General features: G+C 45.3%; 1 protein-coding gene and 1 long non-coding RNA gene across 3 annotated transcripts in view; one reads left to right on the forward strand and one right to left on the reverse strand.

Annotated features, from left to right (window-relative positions):
* The window catches only part of VPS13C (vacuolar protein sorting 13 homolog C), a 2773485-nt gene that overhangs the window by 1847610 nt on the left and 902100 nt on the right, over positions 1 to 23775 (reverse strand). For both annotated transcript variants that reach the window (XM_078680824.1, XM_078680823.1), the window contains exon 30: positions 17684 to 17800. In XM_078680824.1, the coding sequence (XP_078536950.1) occupies positions 17684 to 17800 (117 nt within the window). The remainder of the gene's footprint in view (positions 1 to 17683; positions 17801 to 23775) is intronic.
* The window catches only part of LOC144822865 (uncharacterized), a 790049-nt gene that overhangs the window by 749583 nt on the left and 16691 nt on the right, over positions 1 to 23775 (forward strand). Inside the window, exon 4 of the long non-coding RNA XR_013608711.1 lies at positions 3531 to 3605. This is a non-coding gene — a long non-coding RNA (uncharacterized LOC144822865). The remainder of the gene's footprint in view (positions 1 to 3530; positions 3606 to 23775) is intronic.

Genomic DNA, 23775 nt, shown 5'->3' on the forward strand with positions numbered 1-23775 from the left:
CCCAGTGTCTTTCTTTGATATCAGACAGGTGACCTGCCTCTAAGACGCTCAGACGGAGGTCTCCCTCCTTACATCATTATTGGTAATGTACCCAGCATCTTGCAATGAATCACACCGTGTATTTGAATGTACCCCATACAGCACCTAATATTGGCCTCATCCTTGTACTTCAGGTGTTCGATCCAGACAACCTGCTGGACCACGGCCTAGATCATCTTGGAAGCCATACCAAGCCTATTAAGAAACCCCCCCCCCCTCCTTTCCTTCCCCATTTCCACTGTGTTTGTCCTGAAGAAGACCCGCAGCCGAGGTCTCAAATACCCCTGGAGCAATAGGGTCGAAACGTCGACGGTTTACCTCAATTGGCCTGTACCTCCCCCACCCTTATTGTATCCCCCCTTTTTAATTGACGTGGACAGGCCCATATCATGGCGGATAGCTACCGCTCTTTTTGTGTAAATACTCTATTGTACTTTATAACTATTATCTCTCCTTTCCTTCCTTCTCCAAATCACAAGAGCACCCCTTTTCTTTTTTCTCTGACTGCACTCTGACAGTCCTGTGCGCCGTATATATACATATTTGTTTTAGGATGATGTAAATAAATATACAAATCTTGGAATAACAAGAACATAGAGTGTGGCTAAATTCCATCTTTTTTGTTTAGCGTAACTTGCTATGTTTGGGTACTGTTTTTCATTGCATTTAATGTGTTTATAAATAATATCAATGCTAATATATCTCCCTCTCTTTTGTTTGAATCAATGTGTTTGGATTTAATCGCACAAACAAGTTATAACTTATACTTATACATTTTTATTTGAATCAATATCCAAAACAGAAGAACAACACTCTCTGGCGGAATGAGCTTTAAAACCTTCAGGAGACTCCTTCTTGGCCAAGGCATAGCAGATCTTGATGCACAAGATGATCCACCTGGAGAGTGTTCGTTTGTGAACAGCCTTGCCCTTCATCCTTCATCCTTCCAATATAGCCAAAGAAGAGCTGGTAATAGACTGTCCAAGATGGAAAGGAGTAACCACCTTAGACAGGAAAGCAGCCCTGGTCTTGAGAACCATCTTATCTGCATGAATGGTTCAATCTCCAGGCATGAAGGTGCAGGCTCTGGAGGTGGGGCTGTAACACCTGCCCCTGAGACTGCAATAGAATGTCTGCCCTGAGAGGGAGATGGAGCGGAGGGTGCGATAAGAGATGAAGAAGGTCTGTGTACCACACCCTTCTGACTTGGGCCCGGTCTTGGCCAATCGTCCTTACAACTCGAGGAATCAAGGGTCTGGGGGAAATACGTAATGAGTGGTGAGCCTCAATCCAACTGAAACACGTCCTCCAACACTCCCCACATCAGATACTAAAGACTGCAGAACAACAGGCAGTGCACGTTCTCTCGATTGGCAAAAAGGTCCAACCGAGGAAACCCCCACATCCCAAACATGTGATGGACCATCTTCAGATGAAGCCACCACTTGTGATCGGCAGAGATTCGCCAACTGAGACTGTCTGCGCACACATTTAGCACCCCGGCCAGATGATTTGCAATTAGACTAATCTGATGGCCCTGAGCCCAGGATCAGAGTCGCAGAGCCTCTCTGCAGAGAGGATACAACCCTACACCTCCCGGTTTGTTTATGTACCACATTGTGGTAGTGTTGTCTGTTAGGACTTGAACCGACTGACCGTGAAGGGAAGGAAGAAAGCACTTGAGAGCCAAACTTATTGCCAGCAATTCCAGAAGGTTGATGTGTAGCAACCTTTCCTCCAGGGTCCAAAGACCCTTGATCTCCAGATTCCCCAGATGAGTACCTCACCCTAGAGTAGAGGCATCTATGATCACCGTGGCCACCGGTGGAGGTAGTTGAAAAGGCTTCCCCTGAGAAGGTTGCCCTGCACACTCCACCATGAAAGCTCTGCTGCAGTGACTCTGGAGATTCTGACCATCTCCCTAAGATCTCCATGTGCTGATATCACTGCATGCAGAGGCGCCACTGGAGTGCCCTCATGTGCCAGCATGCATTGGTGACCAACAGTATGCAGGAAGCAAACAGACCAAGCAGGCGTAGGACCTTCAGGACTGGAACAACCACTCCATTGTGAAACAAAGGAATCATCTCCTGAATGTTGAGAATCCTCTGAGGAGGTGGGAAAGGTCGACACACAGTAGTGTCCAGTACTGCCCCTATGAACAGGTGGTGTCGAGAAGGCACCAGGTGAGATTTGGGTAAATTTATCAAAAAGCCCAAGTCGAACAACAGCCGTGTTGTTACCTGCAGATGATGCAGCACCATCTCTGGTGACTTTGCTTTGAACAACAAGTCGTCCAGATAGGGGAAAACAGGAATTCCCGACCTTCTAAGATGAGCTGCCACCACCGCCATCACCTTTGTGAAGACACGAGGTGCGGAAGTAAGGCCAAATGGGAGGACAGCAAACTGGTAGTGCTGAGACCCTACCGTAAAACGGAGATCCTTCCGATGCGACTTCAGGAATGTGAAAATACGCATCCTGTATATAGATCAACACCATCCAGTCTTCTTGCTGCAGCTCCAGAAGAACCTGACCGCTAAGGTTAACATCTTGAACTCCTCCTGCTTGATGTAAAAATTCAAAACCCTGAGGCCTAGGATCGGTTTTAACCTGCCGTCCTTCTTGTGGATCAGGAAATAACGGGAGTAACATCCCCGATCCCTTTCCTGCTCCGGAACTGCTGGATATTGCACCTTTCTGCAGTAAGGCAAGAACCTCCTGCTGCAGGAGCAGCAAATGGTCCTCTGAACACCAGCCCTGGCGAGGAGGGTAAGGAGGTGGAAACCCTTGGAAGGGTAGGGAGTACCCAAAGATTCAAAACCCAAAGGTCTGATGTAATAGATTTCCAATCTTGTAGAAAATGGGAAACCTGACCCCCTATAGGACCAACATTCCCCAAGAAGGGGGATCTAGAGCTGCTTTCCCGTGGTACCAGTGGTGGGGACAGGGGAGGAAGAAGAGGAGGAGAACTGTTGCCAGGAGGCCCCCTGCAGATGGCCTCTAACCTTTCCTCTGCACGATTTGTACAGAGGACTCGGTTGCTGTTGTGGCAGCTGATAGCATCAAAAGAAGCTGTCTTCAGAAAACCTCGGTGCCTCCTATATCCATAACCCCTAGGTTGGGACTGCAGTCCTAAAGATTTTGCAGTAGCTCTACTGTCCTTGAAACATTGTAGAGCCAAATCCACCTTTGCACCAAAGAGTATGGACCCATCAAAAGGCAGATCAAGAAGAGTAGCCAGCACATCCGGAGAGAACCCCGTAGACCTGAGCCAGGCATGCCTCCTGGTAGCCATGGAGGAACCCATCACTCTGGCTACAGAATCTGTAATATCCAGCTGTGGTATAGTGCACAGTTATATGGCCCGTAAAAAGACTTAGTCAATCTATATTTTGAATATATTGTTCTTTATTCAAATCTTGTATGTCTACAGGAGTGAGTTTATTTATCTTATTGTTGTTATCTTCCTTCTTTTCTCTCCTTTACAGGGTGGTCCTTGGTGTGCTCCTGGCGTATGTCTTCCTGGCCAGCAGTTTTACCTCCGAGAGAAAAAAGAGGCTCAGGTAAGTGTACAGAATAATATCTCTGTAAGGTTGTGGGGAAGAGATGTGTGGGACCACCAAAGCCAAAAACAAAATAAGCTTGTGTTCTGACAGAAAGAGATCCAGTCCCAAAAAACAAATGAGGAGGGAAGGGGTAGTGTTGGGTTAATTGAGGAAGGAGTGTATCCACGCTAATTCAGCCCGCATAAATAGCTGCTTTGCCCGCCTTTCACTGCTAGCGTGTTTCTTTGTTATTTTCCCCGTCCTTTCTGACCCTTCCCCCTCGCCTCCAAGACCCTTGTATGTGCCCACGCACCTGCGAAAGCCAGGACCCTCCGCACCCGTTGCAGGTCTTTTCGTCTTGTCTCTGCGTCGGCTGGTTCTCGCCTGCTCCAGTCGATACGCCGAAGGGTTCCTCTCTCTGGGTCAGGAACACGCCTCTCACAGTCTTTGCCTCGCTGTCGCTTCCTCGACATGTGGGCGTCTTCTGCTCCGGCTCCCGTTCGTCCCTCTGCCCTTCTTCTTCCGGCTGAAATTCCTTTTCCTTCACCAAGTGACTTCCCACGTGGGTGACGGATGCGCTGCTCTTAAAGGGCCCGCAAGACTTCCTTCGTGTCGATTGAAGGTATGTCGGTAGTTCATTCCATACAGGCTGAAAATAGAGGAGGGGGAAATGTAAGGAGGGGTGGTGTCTTCTATGTCTGTTTATGTTACGTATGTTTCCTGGTTGGTGACTTCCTGACACCAGCCTTTAGCAGTAAGGAAAGCCGGATCACCAGGAGCAGGCTTATATTGTCTTGCCAATACCCGGGAGACTTTGACACAGGATCCTCGGGGTCCGGTTGCAGAGGTAATACTCAGGTACCGAGCAGGTGCCTGATGACGCGGGCGTGAGTTCTCCCACAGTCCTCCAGATAAGTAACATTATGCTTTGAGCGAGTCCACTGACTTCCCCTGTTTGCTTTATTTCTCGCCTTTCGCTGGGTGTGCCACTTTCATCACCACCCCCCTCCCGAGACCCATGGTGTGGGGATTTCCCACACCCTACGTGAGACTTTTTAAATTTTAATTTGTTTTTAATCACCTTCATTGTGATCTTCTGCCTGCATGTCACGCCGCAGAGGCTCTTTAGCGAGCTTTTGAATCGCAACATCCACAAAGTATATTTCACCGCTACACGCCCTAGTTGGCGTGCAGGTGTCATACTACTATGCTAATTTGACTGGTCTTGGCTGTCTGTACTAGCATTGGTGGCTGGCAGCAGCTTCACTCAATTTTCACTGAGTATGAATCAATCTCAGGTGACTGTTTCACGCTGAATGTAAGTGCACTTCTACATTTGAGCATGGTATGCTTGTGACAAACCAAACTTTGCAAGATGGTAACTTCCTGTTTTTGTCTTGTCTTTCTCTCTTTATATGTTTGTCATTGTCCATTTTTAGGTGCAATCAGGTTCCTCTTAATCACAGAGTGAACCACTTATTTTTTACATGACTGCACTTATTTATCATGTAATTTTTCTTTTCATTTTCACGTCCTCTGGTTAGGGTGGGCCTTAGCGCGCCCATACTGCCGAGGTTTAGCTGATAGGTTCTGATTAATACCAGGTAATTTACACCACAATGGTAGAAACATGTTGACCCCACTACATGGAAATAGCTGAACCATTCATTCAGATACATTTCCTACACTATGTTTTTAATGTGTCTGATTGGCCACTTAATAAACTTATTCTGGACACAATCTAGACATTTTTAATCATCTTCACTACACCTTCACAAAAACCAGCTCCGCAGTAATCTGGCGTCGCAGCACACCGGGGTGGCATTCGGCCTCTCCTGGTGTGGCCCGATGATGAAGCATGTCACCAACTAGGTTGGTGAGTGAGGGCCTTCTAAAAAATCTAATAAGATTTCCCATGCTCATTTGTCTTTTTCCTAAATGAAATCTTGACACTCTTTTGTTGTTTAAACCACTTATATTGTCTTGCCACAGTCCTTGAAACAGCAGGGGCAGATAAAGGTTTCTTCCACACCTCCAGAATTGGCTCCGTCAATGCCTCATTGAAAGGAAACAGATGTTCCATACCAGAAGATGGAGAATGCCTCCGTAAATATATTTGACCTGATCTCAGGCGTGGGCAGTTGAAGGTCCAAAAGGTCAGCGGCCTTTCTGATGAAAGCATGGTGTGGTGCAACATCCTGTGAAGGTAAGGCTTTCGGGGATGAAAGCTCCCACTCCGGGGAAGTGACTAAGCCACTGGCCTGCCGAAGGCCCTCGAATTCATCAACAGTGTCGAGAAATTCTCCTTCTTCCACCTGATCCTGCCAGTACTCCTCTTCCTCTAGAAGCCTTTGGGCTTCTCTCCTGGAGTGCATTTTCGGGATCGGCATCAGCGGCACCACGCGCGGCTCTGGAGACATCGGCTCTGGCGTCGATGGAGGACCCTCGGAAGCGGGCAACGGTGCCGCTCGAAGTCGAGAAGGTGTCGGCCCAACACCAGATGGTGCAGGAGACTGTGGTATCTGCGTCGAAAACCTTGGAGCCAGACACTGCCATGACAGCACTGTCGGCATAAAGGGCATGAAGGATGCCTGGGCATATTGTTGAGGGATGCCCAAATTAAAGGCAGGCTGACTCAAGGGGCCAAACAGTGCACCGGTAGGGTAGGATGCCTTGGCAAACATGCCAAACAATGCATTGAGAAAATGCGATGGATCCAACCCTGGTCCTGGGAAGGGTGGATAAGAATCTAGAACCACCAGGTCTGCATCCAATCGAGGCTGCATTGAGGGCTGTGGCAGCAGCGCCTGGGACATCGGATCCATTACAGGTGAAGTCTCAGGAACCTGGGTGCCAATGAAACCCTGGGCGCTGGTAAACCCATCAGCATCGTAGAGTGGGTCAGAGTCACCTGTCGGGAAGGAGAAGGCGACGGCAAGACGACATCCTTAGCATGACGTTGCAGGGACGGAGAAGCCGACCTCGAAGCCCTACCCTTCGAAGATAGATGTCAAGATCCATGCCTTGACTTCCTCTTGTGTTTCCTCAACTTTGAGGTATGCGAGGTCGGCGACTGATTTAGATCTCTTGCGACCCCTCTTCTCCTTTTTCGCCCGTGACATGAAAAGCTTGGCCTCACGCTCTTTCAGTGCCTTCAGATTCATCTTCCGACAACTGGAACATTCTTCAACGTTGTGGTCCGACGAAGGGCACCAGAGACAATCGTCGTGGGGATCCATGATAGACATATGTCCCCCACACTCCCTGCAAGGCTTGAATCCAGACTTCTTCAAAGTACCCATCGCACTGCTACACCAAGAGTGAAGTAGAACCAAAATAATATGAAACCAATTGGAGAGTCTCAGGAACCGTTACGCGTCGGCGGCGCGGTAAAAAGGGAACTGAATTCAGGTCGCCAACGAGGTCTTCTTATGGCTCTAATGATGTCACACTGAGTCGAGTGTGTAACCATTCCATTGGGATGTCCTCGTCGGCCTGGGAGAGCTAGAAAAAGTTTCTGTGGGAAGCTTTTGCAGGGGTAATTCAAAAGGTGAGGAATAAACAGGCAGATGTATCCATCAGAAAGTAGCAGGGATAACAACAATGGCTTACTCCTGGTGTTGGCACCCTCTCTATGGCTCACTTGACCAAGAGAGCTGCCACTTCCTAGCAGAGCAAGGAGAGCTGGTCCTCTGTCAGTCTGTCGCAAGTGGGTGGCATGGCTGAAGGGGAAGTTATGAAAGAGAGGGAGTAGCCCCTTCAGACAATCTGAAGAACCCAGTGGATTGATGTTATTGACCTCCAGTGGAGCAGGTGATGGATTATGCTGATTCTCACTGGGTACCCATGATGGTAGGAGGGCAAGCTAAAGGGATTTGGAGGCTGTGGCTTCTGGGAGGTGGTGGACTGGCCCGCCCCTCTGGTTGATCGTCCGACAAGGACAGTGGGTACCCAGTCCTCAGCTATGAAGAAGTCGGGAAGCTTGTGCACCGTGTTGGCTGGTGCAGGTAAAGAGGCAGCAGGAAGGACCGTCAGTGGCCACAAAATGAGCGAAAGGCAGACTGGGGTTGGTGAGGGGCCATGAAAAGGCCCAATGGCCTGGCTGTAGCTCTGCAATCCTTAAAGAATTCCAACGCTGAGCCATCCTTGTCTACTAAAAGACAAGAGCCATCAAAATGCATGTCTGTAAGCCAGTTATCCTCAGCCAGGTGTGGCACCACAAAGCCACTAACAAAGAAACAACCCTGCCCAGTGAGTTGGTTGTGTCCAGCACAGAATCCGATTGTGAACTTTGCTGCATCATTCCCATATGTGAAAGCTTGGGAGAGTATGGCCCGGTCCTCCTCCGGGACCATGGGCCGCACCAGAGTAACAGAATCCCATAGCACATGAGAGTAACAGCCCAAAAGGCAAATAATGTTCATCAAAAGCAGTACCTGGCTGGAGACGAAAATATTTTCTTGCCCAACATGTCCAGCCTCTTGGATTCCCTATCTAAAGGGGTGTTAGGTAATGCGCCAGAATTTACTCGGTAAGTGGAGGCTTAGACTGCCAAGTAGAGTGTTGTGTGATGAAAACAGTGTCCCCTGGGGTGAGACAGTGGTGGCGGGCACTCGTCCTGTTCACAGGAGGCCCTGTGCAGAGTTTTGGCCAAGTCCCAAGCAGGATGTTCTTAAGGGCTTCATTAAATGGGAGAAGCAGTTCTGAGGTGGTCAATCACCTTTGTCAAGATGTCAGTCTTGATGGCCACTGAGGGTAGGCTAAGGTCGAGGACCTCAACTGCCCGTCTCACCACTAATGCTCAACCCTCCATAGCCATGGTAGGAGGAGAGACCATGCCGGTATTTGGAGAGATGTCCAGTTCACTGGTGTCCACTGTCCACCAATTCCTCACACCAGTTCACTTTGGGGTCTAGGAGTTGGTATTCTTTAGTGTCCAGCGACCACTCCCAATCCTCTCCAACTCCCAGACCATAAGAATAGGGCTGGTGCTTTAGCCTGGAAGGCTTCGCTCCATCTCGACGGATGACTGACAGACAGGGTGAAGTCAAAGACATCTTCGACTTCTTGCTATTCTTCTTCTTGTGAGATTTACCGGAAGAAGACTTTGATGGCGACGAGGATCTACGGCTCTGCAGTCATTCCCAGGATTTTCCTTTCAACTGGAATCGAGACAATTTGCGGCATCTCACGTCGAGCAGCAAAGAGCTTGATGGAGTGCTCCCTCAAGGCATTGGGGTGAATGGCACAGCAGTTGACACAGGTCTTTGCGTCATGGTTGCGCTTGAGGCACCAGAGGCAAACAAGATGCGGGTCCGTAATCGACATCTGTCAGTGACCGTTAATGCAGGGCTTGAAGCCGGCTTTCCTAGCTAACATACATGCCAAACCAAGAGAAAGATTCTCAAAAAAGATTTTGACAAAATTTGAAAAAGAGTCAGACAAAAAGAAATTAAAGGGCATAACTGTCTCCGGATCTATGCTGACTAGCATGAAAGTAAAATAATTGACGTAAGCACAATAGTGTGGAGCCTAAATAGGCACTGCACATCACTTCTGGTGGAGAAGGTGCCAACAATGCTACACAGAGCAGAACTACGCCACCAGTTAGCAGGGGTACTGTTCCTTGAAACATTCCAAATACAGTCCGACGCCAGGTATGGAATCTGCGGCTACAAGTCTCTATATCAGATGTCACCGCAATTAAGAGTAATAACACTTTGAAATGTACTTTCTCTTTTAGTGAGCCAGGCAAGCATTTTACCAGGTCTATCCCCAAAACTCCTGACCATTGATCTGCTCCTTAGTATAGAATTTCACAGTCTGCTTCCTGCATTTAAAATTTTTTTAATGAAGCTTTTTATCCAATTTCCTTAAATGGTTAAGTGTCTGATTTAGTAATAGCGGTATAAGTATGTAAGTTAATTTTGCATGCATGTTTCATTCAAATGCATAGCCATAACGTAAAAGTTACTTACCTTCGGTAACACAATATCAGATAGAGATCCAGTGTAGCAACAGATTCCTTAACTCTGAATTCTCCCCAGGCCCAGACTGGCTATATTTCTGCATTACCTCTGTGTACAGGGGAACGGCGTCGTACTGCTCCGCAGTGATGTCGTCTCCAGATATGACGTCAGTGGAGCCATACAAGTCCCTTTCGGCGGGCGAACATCAGTTTCTTCTGTGAAGTCTTCCGCACCAGAACGCGGAGCCACTACAAAAACTGGTTGTGGAAACAGTGTGCCAGAAATGATCAAAAATCTTTGAAACATTATTAAAGAAGAAACATCAGACATGGATTTAAAAAAAACCTCCAATAAAATCAGCAAAACACCGGACTACATAAAACACTTTGCCCTGGTGAATAACCCCCATATAAGGAAAGAGACCATACACTCCATAGACCATTCATCAATCGTAATCAACGGTGTGGCAATAGCCAAACAACCTACTACAACAACACTAGGCTGTTTGTTATTACGTGATATATTGAAAGTACCGTGTCAAGGTATGATGACACAAAGAAGAATTTCATAGAAAGAACAAATAAATTAACACTGTTCAGTGGTGTGTCATCCAGAGTGGAATAGAAAACCCACCCACACTCTACCACCCACACACATTTGGAAATGGATGGTGTTGCAACATCTAAACAAAATTAAGTGGCCAGGCCAAACGGTTTGTTTAGCCCCAACATTGATTGAGGTAGTGATCACTGGTATATAAACCCTGTACTGAAAAGGTATATATTTTATCTCAAGGGTCATTCATAGAGCTGGGAGGATGGGCAGGGCATTAAGGAATCTGCGGCTGGACTGTGTCTCTACCAGATATAGCGTTACCAAAGGTAAGTAACTTTTACATCTGAGAGAGACATCTAGCCACAGATTCCATAACTTTGAATTAAATACCATATCTATACCCCACTGGAGGCGCGTCTGCGAACTAAGCCTACAAAGTTCTCAGAGAGAACTAGCCAGTCAAATCAAACAACGGACCAAATGTATGTAGGAAAAGCAGGACATGAGCTTGATTCTTAATAGAATCTATGATCACTGTCTCAGAACATATAAATAAAAATGTTAAAAACCTTACAGGTCCGAGGAAATCTGCTCTTGAAGGAAAAGGGTTGAAAACCTCATAAGAACCATCTGTCAGAAGACAAACATTGATCCTTGTCCCCAAAAGGGGCAAGAAAATGCGATCAACAAAAAGGGTCAAATGCATGAAAAAGTCATATAATCTGCATTGTTTATAACTTCAAAGAATCAAAACAGGACTTTCAGAACTCATTTATCCAAGGTAAAGATGAACGACAATACCTCCTTAGTTTAAATAATTTAGTTTGGGACAAAATGAAGATTCATATTCATCTTATGCACCAACTGCATAACATCTTACCACAAACATTCATATATAGACATTAATATATATACAAACATAAATGTGTCACCAGATACTCTGATTGACCCAGCAAGTCACAGTATTTCACTGGCCAATAACTACTGCCAGAACACAAGAATATATAAAGCTTGCGTCTGAAAGGTCTTCAGTGCCATAGTCCGACAAACTGAACACAATTTCGAACACTGAATAATCTCAAACATCAAGGCAAGCAAGAAAAGAAAATCAACCGCATCTTTGATTCAAACCGTTTTCTTTTCTCCTTTTTAAAAAAAAGACAAATATGCGTAACACATATAATACAGTCATGTATACTCTGTATACATAAGAACTAAATAGAATTGAGAAACCAGTTACAAAGAGCGCTTTCCAGCAATATTGAAAAAGGTAACACACCTAAAAGTGCAGTTCCAAATATCTTATCAAATAAATCATCAACAACAGGTACATAAGACACCTGTGATACAAGACAATATATAAAACACAGCAGCACATTTTATCATGTATACACCGTATAACAAAAAAACACTCTGAAATTAGAGGTTCGGAAAAAATACACAACCCAGAGAGAAAAAGGGATATTATGTCACCAATACTACACCGTAGGTGACTTGCCATAAGAAAATGCGGTCTGTCAAATGGTGGCCTAAATAATTGACACCACAAGAAACAACAGTCATGATTCCTCACGAGATGAGAAATGCTGAAATTAACACGCACATCCTCTCCAGAAGACAGGAAATATAGATCAGTCAGATCCACGTATATCAAGAACATCATAGCCTTTCATGGATGATTGCCGACCAAATCAAAGTCGGTCTTGAGACAAGTTGGACCAACCCTTGCATCACACACCTTTGGCTGCCAACTTACCTCACCACAAAGTGGAGCATGGATAGAGATTGTCTGCATTTGAGGAAATATTCATGTCTACACTAGACACCATTCCTTTACCCTAAAGGAAGAACTCACAATCACATAGCATCCAAAAGCATGTAAAGTATATACTCTCAACTAGAGCAATGCTCCAACTTACTCAATCTCTTAAAAAAACTGAAGCACTCATAATAAATACGTAGTCCACTCAAGAAGAGAAACAAACTGCACTGAATACACTGGTTAAGAAAAGAACATACAAGTGTGTAAATGTAACAGAACCAGAGAGGGTATCACAAGAGGAAAAGAGCGGTTATTAGATCACGACCATAGTCCTTAAGACAATATAAAACGAAGTCCAAGAAGGACTAAGCTGTATAACAGAGAGATCTATAGTATAGAAATAGAATACAAAAGTAGTATTTCTGAAGAGCTATACAATGGCAAACCAATACTCCACGTAAAGTAAGTAAGCCACATACCCAATAAGGGGTATAAACTTTTGAGACTTGGCTCTTCATCAGAGTAAAATGAAAGAATAAACTATCTACACAGCTGTAAATACCATCTGGAGATTTAAAAAGTCAGATACAGAGACAAATATTATTATTATATGAAAAAAGTAGTGCTTAAAACTTCAAAACTACAAGACATAGCAGAGGGAGGAGTTAATCCTTAAACATAAGAACCACAGCCAAGGATACATAAGAAATAAACAAAAGACCTGATAAGGTCAAATTACAAGTGGCAGCAGAGGTGTTGTACTGCAGAATCAGCACGGCTTTCAAATAACCAGGCTCCATCAAAGGGCAAGTCTTTCAAACTCTCCCGAACATTATCAGGAAATCTCGACTCAAGCAACCAATCGTGTCTACGGAGAGCAATTGATCGAACCATTGCTTTGCTAATAGAATCTGTTGTGTCCATCGCCGATTTAATATTAAACTTTGCCATCTCACGGCCATCCTGCACAAGCTGAGTGTGTTCAGACCTGATCCCTTCAGGATGGAAAGGAAGCAGTTCGTTTACAGAGTCCCACAAAGTATAGTAAGCCTTTCCAAAGACACAAGATGTGTTCAACGACCTCCAGGCCAAACTAGTGGATGCAAAGTTATTCCGGCCACACATCTCCAAACACCAAGACTTTATACATGGCTGAAGCAAAGGAGAACCCTCCAAACTTAGCGAAGCTGTAGCAGTTTGCACAGCAAATCCTTTAACAGTAGGGTGTCGAGAAAGACAAACAGGGTCATCCGGAGCAGGATAATGACGATGAGAAATGGCACGATCATCGGCCTTGCCCATGTACCCAGGAAAATGTCATACAGAGACTCTCTATAAGGTAATACAGGTTCAACACCTGTGCTACCCTGAAGAAGCAGATCCAATAATGGATCAGACTACAAAGTCACAGGTGGAAGCTGCAATTTTATTATTCCAGCAGCTCTCTTAACAACCTCAGTGAAAGCTGCACTAACCTCCATTGCCATTTGTGGCAGAGAAAGAAGATCATAATTTGGAGACGGTTGCAGACTAATGTCTCCTCAAAATGACGCCAAAGAACATCTGAGGATGACCAAGGCCACCCAAGCGGTCAACGTCAAGAGTGTCTGCAGAGTCTTCTTGCAATACTGAAATAGCAACATAACCAGCCTGATCCTCAATTTGCAAAGGAGATGGTGAAGGATCTGCAGTGGCTATAAGCGGCGTCTTCGGAGCCGATCGACGTCGGGGGAGCGTCGAATTAATGCACACCACGGTGTCTCTGAGGTCAGCCGATGTCATGGCAGCGCCGTGACCATCCCATCTGATGCCACCGTCATCACAACCCTGCAACGTTCTGTGTCCAGCCAGGTATGGAGTCGAGGTCCTCGATTGCAGAGCAAGAAAATATGCCTACATCTGGGTCATATTCACCCCGGCTCCAAGATAAGGAGGGAGGCTCAGGGTCGACTCCTGCGAGACATCCTCCAGTAAGGAATGGGGGGAACCAGCAACAACGTCACAACTTCATGAGGCCAAAGACCTCTATGACCTCAACCCCTTCCATGGGATTTCTGCGACGTGGATGAACGACGTCCATGGGAACGGCTCCTTGAACAGGCCTGCACAGGATTCTTAGAGCGGGAAGGAGATCAACTTCGCCTAGACTCTTATCGGGAGATCCGCTCTGTCAGCAACTTAATTCGCCTTTCCAGCACGGACTTAGGCTTCAGCCTCTTATAGGTGCTTCACTCCTCCAAGCCAAGATGCTCTCCTAAGTAACAGATACAGATGGAATGTGGTTCTGTAGCTGCCATCTGTGGTGTACAGGTCTTGATTGTCTTAAAACCCAAAGGCATAGGCACACTGTTCCCAGGTTCAAAAAGGGGTTTAAGTAGGCCAAAAACAGAAGGCATGAGGAACTGCTTCTCTGGATCTGCATTGTAGTGTGGAAAAGAGCTGATGTCAGATCTGGAGAGGACATCACCACAGAGCCGTAAGACGCCATCCCCTGGCGGGCAGAGGTACTGCTAAAAAATTTCCAGATCCAGTCTAGCACCTGGGGAGAATTCAAAGTTAAGGACCCTGCAGCTAGATGTCTCTATCAGATGTGTATGACTGTGAAAAACTATCTTGATGATGTTGAATGGTGTGAATAACTTTGGGTGACTGGCACTGTGGTTTGTGGAAGTGTGGCTAGTGGCCGTGTGGGGTTTTATAAAGTGGGAGTGTTGTGCAACTTGCACTGTATATGGTTTGGAAAGAGTTGAGTTTCACGTTGTGTTCCCTACATTACTGGTGAAATAGATCTGCTGTGGGTATCAATGTTTCATGTGGGTGAGTGACTGGAGAAGTGAGGAGTGAATGGCCAGTAACATGGTTGGTGTCTTGAAGTAGCAATACTTCTCACATGGATGTGATCCATGTGCCACACCGACCTTGTGGGTGGATGACTGTGTGTAGTTGTTAGTTTATTGTGTTTTGGTATGAGTGCAATTGGTGCATTTTCATAATGTATGAAAAATTGGACTGAAGAGACCGCAGCATATATGCTTTTTACAAAGTAGATATTTTGAATAGTTGGCATGCTGGTATGTTTGGGAACTGGTAAGGGTGTCTCCCAGGAAACCTGACAATCCCAAGGTACTCCTATGAACTGAAAACTTGAGTGATGTGACTTTCATGCATACCAGCATGTTCTCTTACCAAGAATGTCCTGCCAACATCCACGTTTTGATTTAAAAAAACTTTGACCATAATTATGTAGCAAAAATTTCAAGCACTTCTAGCCAACAGCATAAATATCATCATGCATTCCCACATATTTCCTGATAATTATGGTATCCTAGGTGTGGGTGGATCTAACAAACTTGATAGGAAAATAATAAGATTTTGTATTGAAGACCTCATTTACACTACATTGACCTTATTTACACTACATTGATCTCATAGTCCCCGTTTTGCCTGTATCACGTCATGGACGATCAGCACATCCCAACAAGTGAGGTACTGTTTGCATTGGGAGAAGTGTGAGAACACTGGGTGAAAGGATTTTTGTGGATACAGGCAGATTCCAGTACTTCCCTCAGAAATGTGGGGAAAATCCATTATTTTAGACAAAGTTTGACAGTTGCTGGGCAGTAGGATAAAGAAAGCTGTGGAATACATAAAAAGTTCTCTGCTGTAAATTGGCCACAGGGGCAAGAAATTACAGATGAAAATATCACTTCTTTCTATCTTTTCCTACCGATTTCCATTATGTTAAAAAATTAGTTTAGTTCGGAAAGTGATCTGCACAAAAGATCTTATGCTGTATTTGGAATCGGTCCAAGAATCTCGGAGCCTCTGTCCTAAACCGATTAGGGTTACCTGGAAGGATAGATAGAGGAGTTTTAGATATTGGCCTTCATACATTCTTTCGCCCTTGCCATAAAGTTTCACCTCCCTCTCTGTAATGGCTTTGGGGTGCATACTGTTGCAGGAATCACAAACATTGATGTCATGGTCTGAGCCCAAACACTGTAGGCAAATATCATGAAAATCATTGTTGGACTTGCAATCAATGCAGGGCAAAAAGGCCGATTTCTTTGGAGGACACTGTAACATACAGAAGATCAGGTAGCCGAGGTTTGTATGTTGTTAGATGGTATTTTATTCAAGTTTAAGTAATCAAATAGAGAAACCCCACCAGGAGCAATATGATCTCTGCTCAGCCCGTTCAAGCCCGTTCAGCAACTGACATTCATGCAACATTCGAGCATTCCACATTCTATACCCACACGCACTGGCTGAGCAGCACTCTACATCTTCTCCTTTCTTAACAATGAAAAGAAGATTCTTCACAAAAGCATAACGATAAGTTACACTACAAATTATTATGCAAATATATATCAATATTATTATTGGCATATATATATATATTAAATAGATTTCAAAACATGTGAAGAGGTGGGGAGAAATTCATAAAATGTGACAAAGTAAAACCATTTACTGAAAACACAAAGAAGGGTGTAGAAGCGAGGAAGCAAGGCATGAACTAAGAAAGAGAAACACTAGAGGAACACAACGTACAAACAACACAAACCCCTCTTCCCCCTTTTACGGAGACAATAGCTGAGCTAAGTGAGCAAGATCCAGAAGATATTTAAAGAAATAGACGAAATAAAGGGTGAAATCTGCAAATAAGGCGAAGACATGACAGACAAGGAGCTGACACATTAAAGACCACCAGGACACACTGATTGGCCAGACCAGAGTGAAGGTAGTTTGAATATTGAAAAAGAATAACAAGTGCAGGATAGAGGAAATGACACTTAGTATCGTGCTTAAAACTGCACAGATAAAAACATAAAGTGAAACATGCGCAAAAAAAATATGGAAGTACCACAAGCAGAAGTGAAACATGCACATGAGATGTGGACAAACCACATAAAAGAATTAAGACATGCACATAAGATGTGGACATACCACATAAAAAAAATAAGAAATGCACGTAAAATGTGGACATACCACATAAAAGGAGTAAGACATGCATGCAAAATGTGGAGTTGGATGATTGATTTGTCTTTTGTGCCTCCTGTCTTCCTTATTTAGTTCTCGCTTCCAGTCTTCCTCATTGTTTTCTCCCACTCACTACTTTATCTTGTCATCTCCTTTTATTATTAAAAAAAGAGAGATGATGTAATGTGATGCTCAGACTGTCATCTCAGTTTCTCCTTTTCATTATTAAAAAAAGAGAGATGATGTAATGTGATGCTCAGCCTGTTTACGTGTGTGTTGGAACGTTGGGAATTGGAATGTTAGTAAGGTTTGAGTCAGTTGGTTTATGGGCTGAGCGACATTCAGACTGCTCCTGGTAGGGTTCTTTATTTATGTACTCTATTTCCTGTATCTTCTATCTTCAATAAATTTACATGAAGTTAACAACGACGAATGGACATTTATTCATAATTTTACAGACACATACTTCAATGTTCGAAGAAGAAAAAAATGAGCAAAATTTCCGGATCCAAATTTGTGACACGGAAAAAAGGGAACTATGATTGGTACACAATTTGGGCCCTCTCTACTGCCCGTGACATCATGAGGCTTTCAGATGCTTAAGTCCTAACGGATGAGCTATTGCAGAAGAGGTTCCGGTCCAGACTGGGGTCAGAGGATGTTCACAAAGTGGAGAATCTGCAGGTAGAACTATCCATCAGAAACAACGTTGTTATGATCAAAAATGCAATAAAAAGATATATCCAAAAAATGAACATAAAATGCTGAATAGTTAGTCTCCAAACAAGTTGAGATATTTATTGCATAATGCATTATAAATGTTAAAATACCTTCGATCTTGATTTCAGCAATATGCTTTCTAGCATCACAGACATTAACAATGAATGCTTCCAGCTTGGCAAATAGTTTAAAATTAACAATTTCTTTATCCGTGGATATCTTCGTTGCTGGTGAGAAAAAAAGGTTATTGCAGGTTAAAATTCAATGACTGGAAAGACTACCGATACATTTAAACACGTTAATAATTTAGAAATGAAAACGCACTGTGCTTCTGCTTGTAGGTCTGTTCATTTAAAATGATAAACAATTACATTATTTGCATTACTAACAAACATGTATTATATATTTTCAACTCGTTAGAGAAAAGCAATTCGAAAAAAATAATAGCCCAAGACTAACACTGTTTTCCTGTAAACTATCTCTAACAATAACATTACAGAAAATAATACTGTACACTTTATTAAAATGATAGAAAAACGATTCACAATTTGTTCTGACATAGCTAATAAAACCCTTAGTTAAATGTATGTATCTTTATTTATCAAATTATGTTTAGAGGTCACAAACACTAGTTTAACATAAGGTTTTACATTTAAAAAACGGACTTGTGGAAAACATAAAGCATGGCAGTTTCATGAATGATTCTTTACCGCATTTACCAAAAGCCTTATCGCTAAATATTTCAAGAGCAATCCCGAGATGGCTTGAATAAGGGTACTAGTTCTTCTTACACCATACAAATATAGTTTTGTAAATAAAAAATCTGCCCGTAAAATACGTTCTCCATAGAGGAATTTCTCACTTATGTCTAAACCTTCCATAACTATTCGCCCAAGTAAATTACCGAAAATCTTCACACTGCCGGTAGGCAACTATGCAATATTTGTAAAGATGAGTTAAAAATTACATATGATTTGACTGACCTATTATGTAGCAGTTGATTGGTGCAAATGTCAGAGCAAAACTGCCTAACACCAGTGCAAAACTGATTGTCACAAGTTATTTTTTTATATGACTTAGTCCACATAGTGCACAATGGATACTCCCCGATCCCATTATGGAAATGGCCATGGGAACAGAGAATGCAGCCTGCGGTAATTACCATAAATGAAAGATAAAGGAGAAAATCTCAAGTAGCATTAAAATACATTCTACTAAATTGCAACCGGAGATAAAATGATCACTTATGGTATTATGCATAATTACCACTATTGCTAAAGAAGAGACAAGTAATGTCCAAATGAACAAGTTACTTACCTTTAATAATGCTTTTTCTAGTGGATACAGTATCTGCTTGTGGATTTCTCACCTTTTGAATTACCCCATGCGCAGCATTCCACAGAAACTTTTCTCCATAGCTCTCCCACGTCCAAGAGAATGGCTACGCACACAACTCATCGGAGCCATAAGAAGACCCAGTCGGCATGCTGATGCTGAATCCGTCCCTGAAACGAGACTTGGGCTGGATTGCGTAGTTGCGGCAGCAGGGACGAAGAAAATGGTGGCGTCCTAGATGAGGAGGAGAAGGAGCAGAGGTCCCTGTGGAGCTTCCTTGGCTCCCCTGCTTACCAGAGAAGCAGTAAAGTAGTGACTGTCAGCAGTGCTCAGTGTGCGCCGAAATCATAACTGCCTATGCTGTTGAGTGGGCTTGGAGCAGCAGGGGGCCGCGAGGTGAGCCGCACCATGCAAAATCGAGGTGTCGGGGACCTGAGAGGCCCATGCATTCAGCGCTCTGGGCACGTGCATGAGCAGGTGCACTTGGAGCGCAACTGGCAAGGATCCTAACCGCAGTGGAGCCAACTTTGCAGAGGCGGGCGACAGGAGGCTTAGTGGAGACGTTCCATCCGGAAGGATCACAAGAGCTGCGGGGGCTGATTCGAGCGGCTGGGGGGCAGTTGATTGAGCGGCGACGAGTAAACTTGAGACCCTGGTTCTAGAGGCGGTTGGTATTAGTGCAGTGCAGCTTTGGGCGTGATCGCCCTACACGCCTACCAACAGAATTTAGTGCCCGGCCCCTGATTTACGTCTACCTGGGAGCAGGAATAATCTTCAGACCGACGAACTGTGGCGGAGGATGCTGAAGAAGGAAATATGGGCAGACATGTTCGCTGAGTACATCTGCAGCAAGGCGTCGGTTTAAGACAGAGCACATTGATACACTCGCGGGGCACTTCCAGGCTCATAGTGAGGGGTGAGTGTAAAGCGACTCCCCCATCCTGAAAGGCACCCTGGCCATTGATCCGTGCTACAATAGCACTGTAAACAGTAGGTGTGAGGCAGGACGGCACAAGATAACAACCCCTGTCCGAGAACCATATGGCTACACAAGGTGCCAGGAGTAGCAGCTGGATGCTGGCTCCTAGGAAAACCGACAGGACGCCAGGGAGTCCAAAAAGCCCCTGGGCAGGCGGCAGAGAATACTGTGACCAGGCCTGAAGGACTCAACCATAGTGGTAAAAGGCAGCCTAGTGATGGCAAGCGGAAAGGGGCCCAAACCAACAGCCCAAAATAAGCTGCCCAAATTCACCTGGACTAAAGTGTGGAGGGCAGGAAAACACTCAGCAGGAAGCCCCAGATAAGCCGACTAACTCAATCACAACTGGACCAAACGCTTCACGACATAATGGTAGCAATAACAGGAGTAAGCACATCCCTCGAAGCCTGCATAGATACGGTTAACATTGAAGTGTCCCTTATCCGTACAGACCTGCGCAAAATGGATGCTAAAGTGAAAAACCTGGAAGATACAACCACAGGACTTCAACAGGATACTTCCCTGCTCCAACAACGAGTGAGTAAACTGCAAGACCAGCCGGCTGCTATGGAGAAACAACTAGATGAATACGAAGGCAGGGCCCGTAGAAACAATGTACACATTCTTGGGGCCCTGGAAAGAATGGAGGGACCGGTGGTGAATCTCTTCGTGGAAGATCTGATCCTGAAGCATCTGCAGCCCAAGAGATTCTCGGACTACTTCTCCATTGAACAGACCCACCGAGTCCCAGGGGAGGCGACCTAAACCAGGGCACCCCCACGGCCAATCATTGCACGAGTCTTTAACTACAGAGATTGGGACGTAATACTTCAGACCGCACAAGCCAATCCTCCTCTCAAATTCAAAAAACAGCATGTTCACCTTCTTCCCTGACTTCACCATGAAGGACCAAGCTCAATATTGTAGCTTCCTCACAGTGAAGAAAGCGTTGCATGACAAGGAGGTGAAATACGCCATGCTTTTTCCAGGAAGGCTCCGAATAGAGTCCGATGGCAAGACATGTTTCCTCTCCTCGTCAGAGGACGCATTGGAATGGCTGAAGGGATGGCACCACATTGAAAAGCCACGCAGAGGAGGGAATGACGGCCTCCGACTAAATGGATCCAGTCAGGGGGGTGACTGAAGTGACGATCCTTCCTGGGAGGAGAAGAGATTGACCATCCAATGCTACAAAGATGACTCTTCAATATACAGATGGGGCAGTCCCATACACAGATAAGTGACTAATAGTGTGACTGTGTGAAGGGGACACTGGGGTGTTTCCTCCTTTCACCAGGGGACTGAGGTGGTTAATGTGCTGATACCCCACCTGAATACCAGTGAACTACTGTGAACTGAAGGGACATTTATTGAAATGGGGGAGGGGGGGGCAGATTTATACTTCTAATCGAAATGAGATATGGGCTAATTTAGCCTACGGCGAGGGAGGGCTGACTGCCAGCACCCATTAGTATTTGGGGGGGGGGGGGATAGGCACTCTGCCTGGTTTGGGTGTAGGTAGTTTTAAATCCACTGGCAGTGGGGCAAGGAGGGGGGAGGCACAGGAGTTGTTGGATGGGGCAAGGGGGGTTCAAGTTCATGTGTGTTTGAGAGTTACAAAACGTAACAAGTCATGCTTAAATACAGTTGTTGTCACTACCCATTTAGGCCGTAGAGCCATAGGTCTTCTCTATACCGATGTACCTTCTCATCTGATGAGAGGCATGCTAAGGGTGCCGAAACAGCGTAGTGCAGGGAATGAACCCGGGAGATATGCTCGATACTCCTATCTCCCCATCCATGACCAGTCTGATGGAAGCTAAGAAAGGAGCATCACTCACGGTGCTGACCTAGAATGTGAATAGGATGGGGGACAAAATCAAAAGGTGTATAGTACAACACTATCTCAAGAGACAGGACCCCAATGTTGTGTTACTGCAGGAGACACATCTAGTTGGTAACAAGTCCAAGGCTCTCACGCGGTGGGGATACAAGCTACTGATCCATGCTGACTATTCCTTGGGGTCCCGAGGGATAGGTATCCTGATTAAAAAGAATCTAGCTCTTACTACGACACGTACGTGGGTGGATCCAGGGGGTAGGTATGCTGTATTGGAGGCGCAATGGGAAGGAAAGCGATTAATGTGCTCTCGACATACCTTCTGCCAGCGATAGGTAAATAAGCATTGGTAGACCTGGGGAAAATACTGGTAGGCCTTCCACTGGGTACACTGATATTAGGGGGGACTTCAACATGATAATGGACGATCAAAGAAATAGGCACCCAACACGCACCCAGTCACACCCCCAAACACACATGGCTGAGTTTACGAAGGCCATGGGCCTCAGAGATGCATGGCGATCTTTACAGCCAGATGAGGACCACTACACTTATTATTCTAACGCCCACAAAAGTATGTTCCGCATTGACTACTTCTTGACACAGGCCGCAGACATAGGCTTACTTTCGTAATCCCCATGCTCTGCCGAGAGGTATTTCGGACCACTCCCCAGTGTGGGTTACATACTCTACGCACCATCCACGAACCACCATAGTCCTCGGCCCATGGCTGCTAAACATCCCGGATAAACGAGCGAACCTACTCACACAGACCATTAACTACTTCAAAGATAATGTAGGATCAGTAGACTCTGCGTAGACCATATGGGAGGCTTTTAAACTGGTAGTTAAGTGGCAAGCTCTGCCGTTAAAAGTGGGTTATAGTAAACAATGACAGCAGCAGCTCTCGCAACTGGAAAGTGACCTCCAAACATTGGAAGAAGAGTGCATAACATCTCCTACAGATACCTCTATACATCAACTCGCGATTAAACAGCTAGAATATGACCTTAGCAGAAGAACGTATAAGGTCCAAACTTTTGTATACCCAACACAAGCTTTATGAAATGGGGGTTAGGGCTGGGAAGCTGCTAGCCTGGCTGGAAAGGAGAGAACAAGGGGAGAGGTGGGTGCCCAGGCTGACTTTTCGGGATGCACAACAGATCAGACCCGCAGGATATCGCAAATGCATTTGCTAACCATTTAGAAACAATTTATACCCCTTCAACCACCTATACTTCAGAAGATTCCCGACAACTCCTCGTAGATATGTGGCTGCCTACGTTCTCAAAGGAAGATAGGGACTCCTTAGACGAGGATCTCACAGATGACGAAATTAAGAAAGCCATCAACGCTATTCAGTCAGGGAAGGCCTGGGTTGCCTCCCACCCAGCGCCTCATCTGCGGGCTATGTATGATGAAAGCTATGAAAAGGGGGCTTGCCAGAGGACCAAAGGCTGGCCTCGATAGTGGTTACCCATGAGCCGGCTAAACCCGCCGAGGACTGTGGCTCATACAGGCCAATTTCCTTAATAAATGTGGAGGCGAAAGTCCTGGCAAAACTGCTGGCCCTGCGTTTGGTGTCAGTGATTCCATCTTTGGTACACCCTGACCAATCGGGCTTCATGCCTGGACGAAACACAGCGCTCAATATTCATCGTCTACATAATGTCCTAGCACAACTACAAAATATTGAGGAGGATGCAGGGGTTCTCTCCATAGATACGGCGATGGCGTTCGATTCTATAGAGTGGCCATATCTGTTTGAAGTGCTGAAACGCCGGGGCTTTGGCCCGAAATGTTTGGCCTGGGTAAAACTGCTGTTTACAGATCTGCAGGGTAAAGTGCGGGTGAATAACCACATGTCCTGCGTATTCCATCTCTAGAGAGGTACCAGGCAAGGTTGTGCCTGTCCCCCTTACTCTTCTCCCTGATACTGGAACCACTAGCATCCTGGGTTAGAGGGGATGTAATAGTAAGAGGGCTGAAATGGGCAGAAGGGCACGATGACTGCATATCGTTATATGCCGATGATATCCTGCAGTATC

Source organism: Lissotriton helveticus, chromosome 3_1 (assembly GCF_964261635.1).
Source record: "Lissotriton helveticus chromosome 3_1, aLisHel1.1, whole genome shotgun sequence".
NCBI lineage: Eukaryota > Metazoa > Chordata > Amphibia > Caudata > Salamandridae > Lissotriton > Lissotriton helveticus.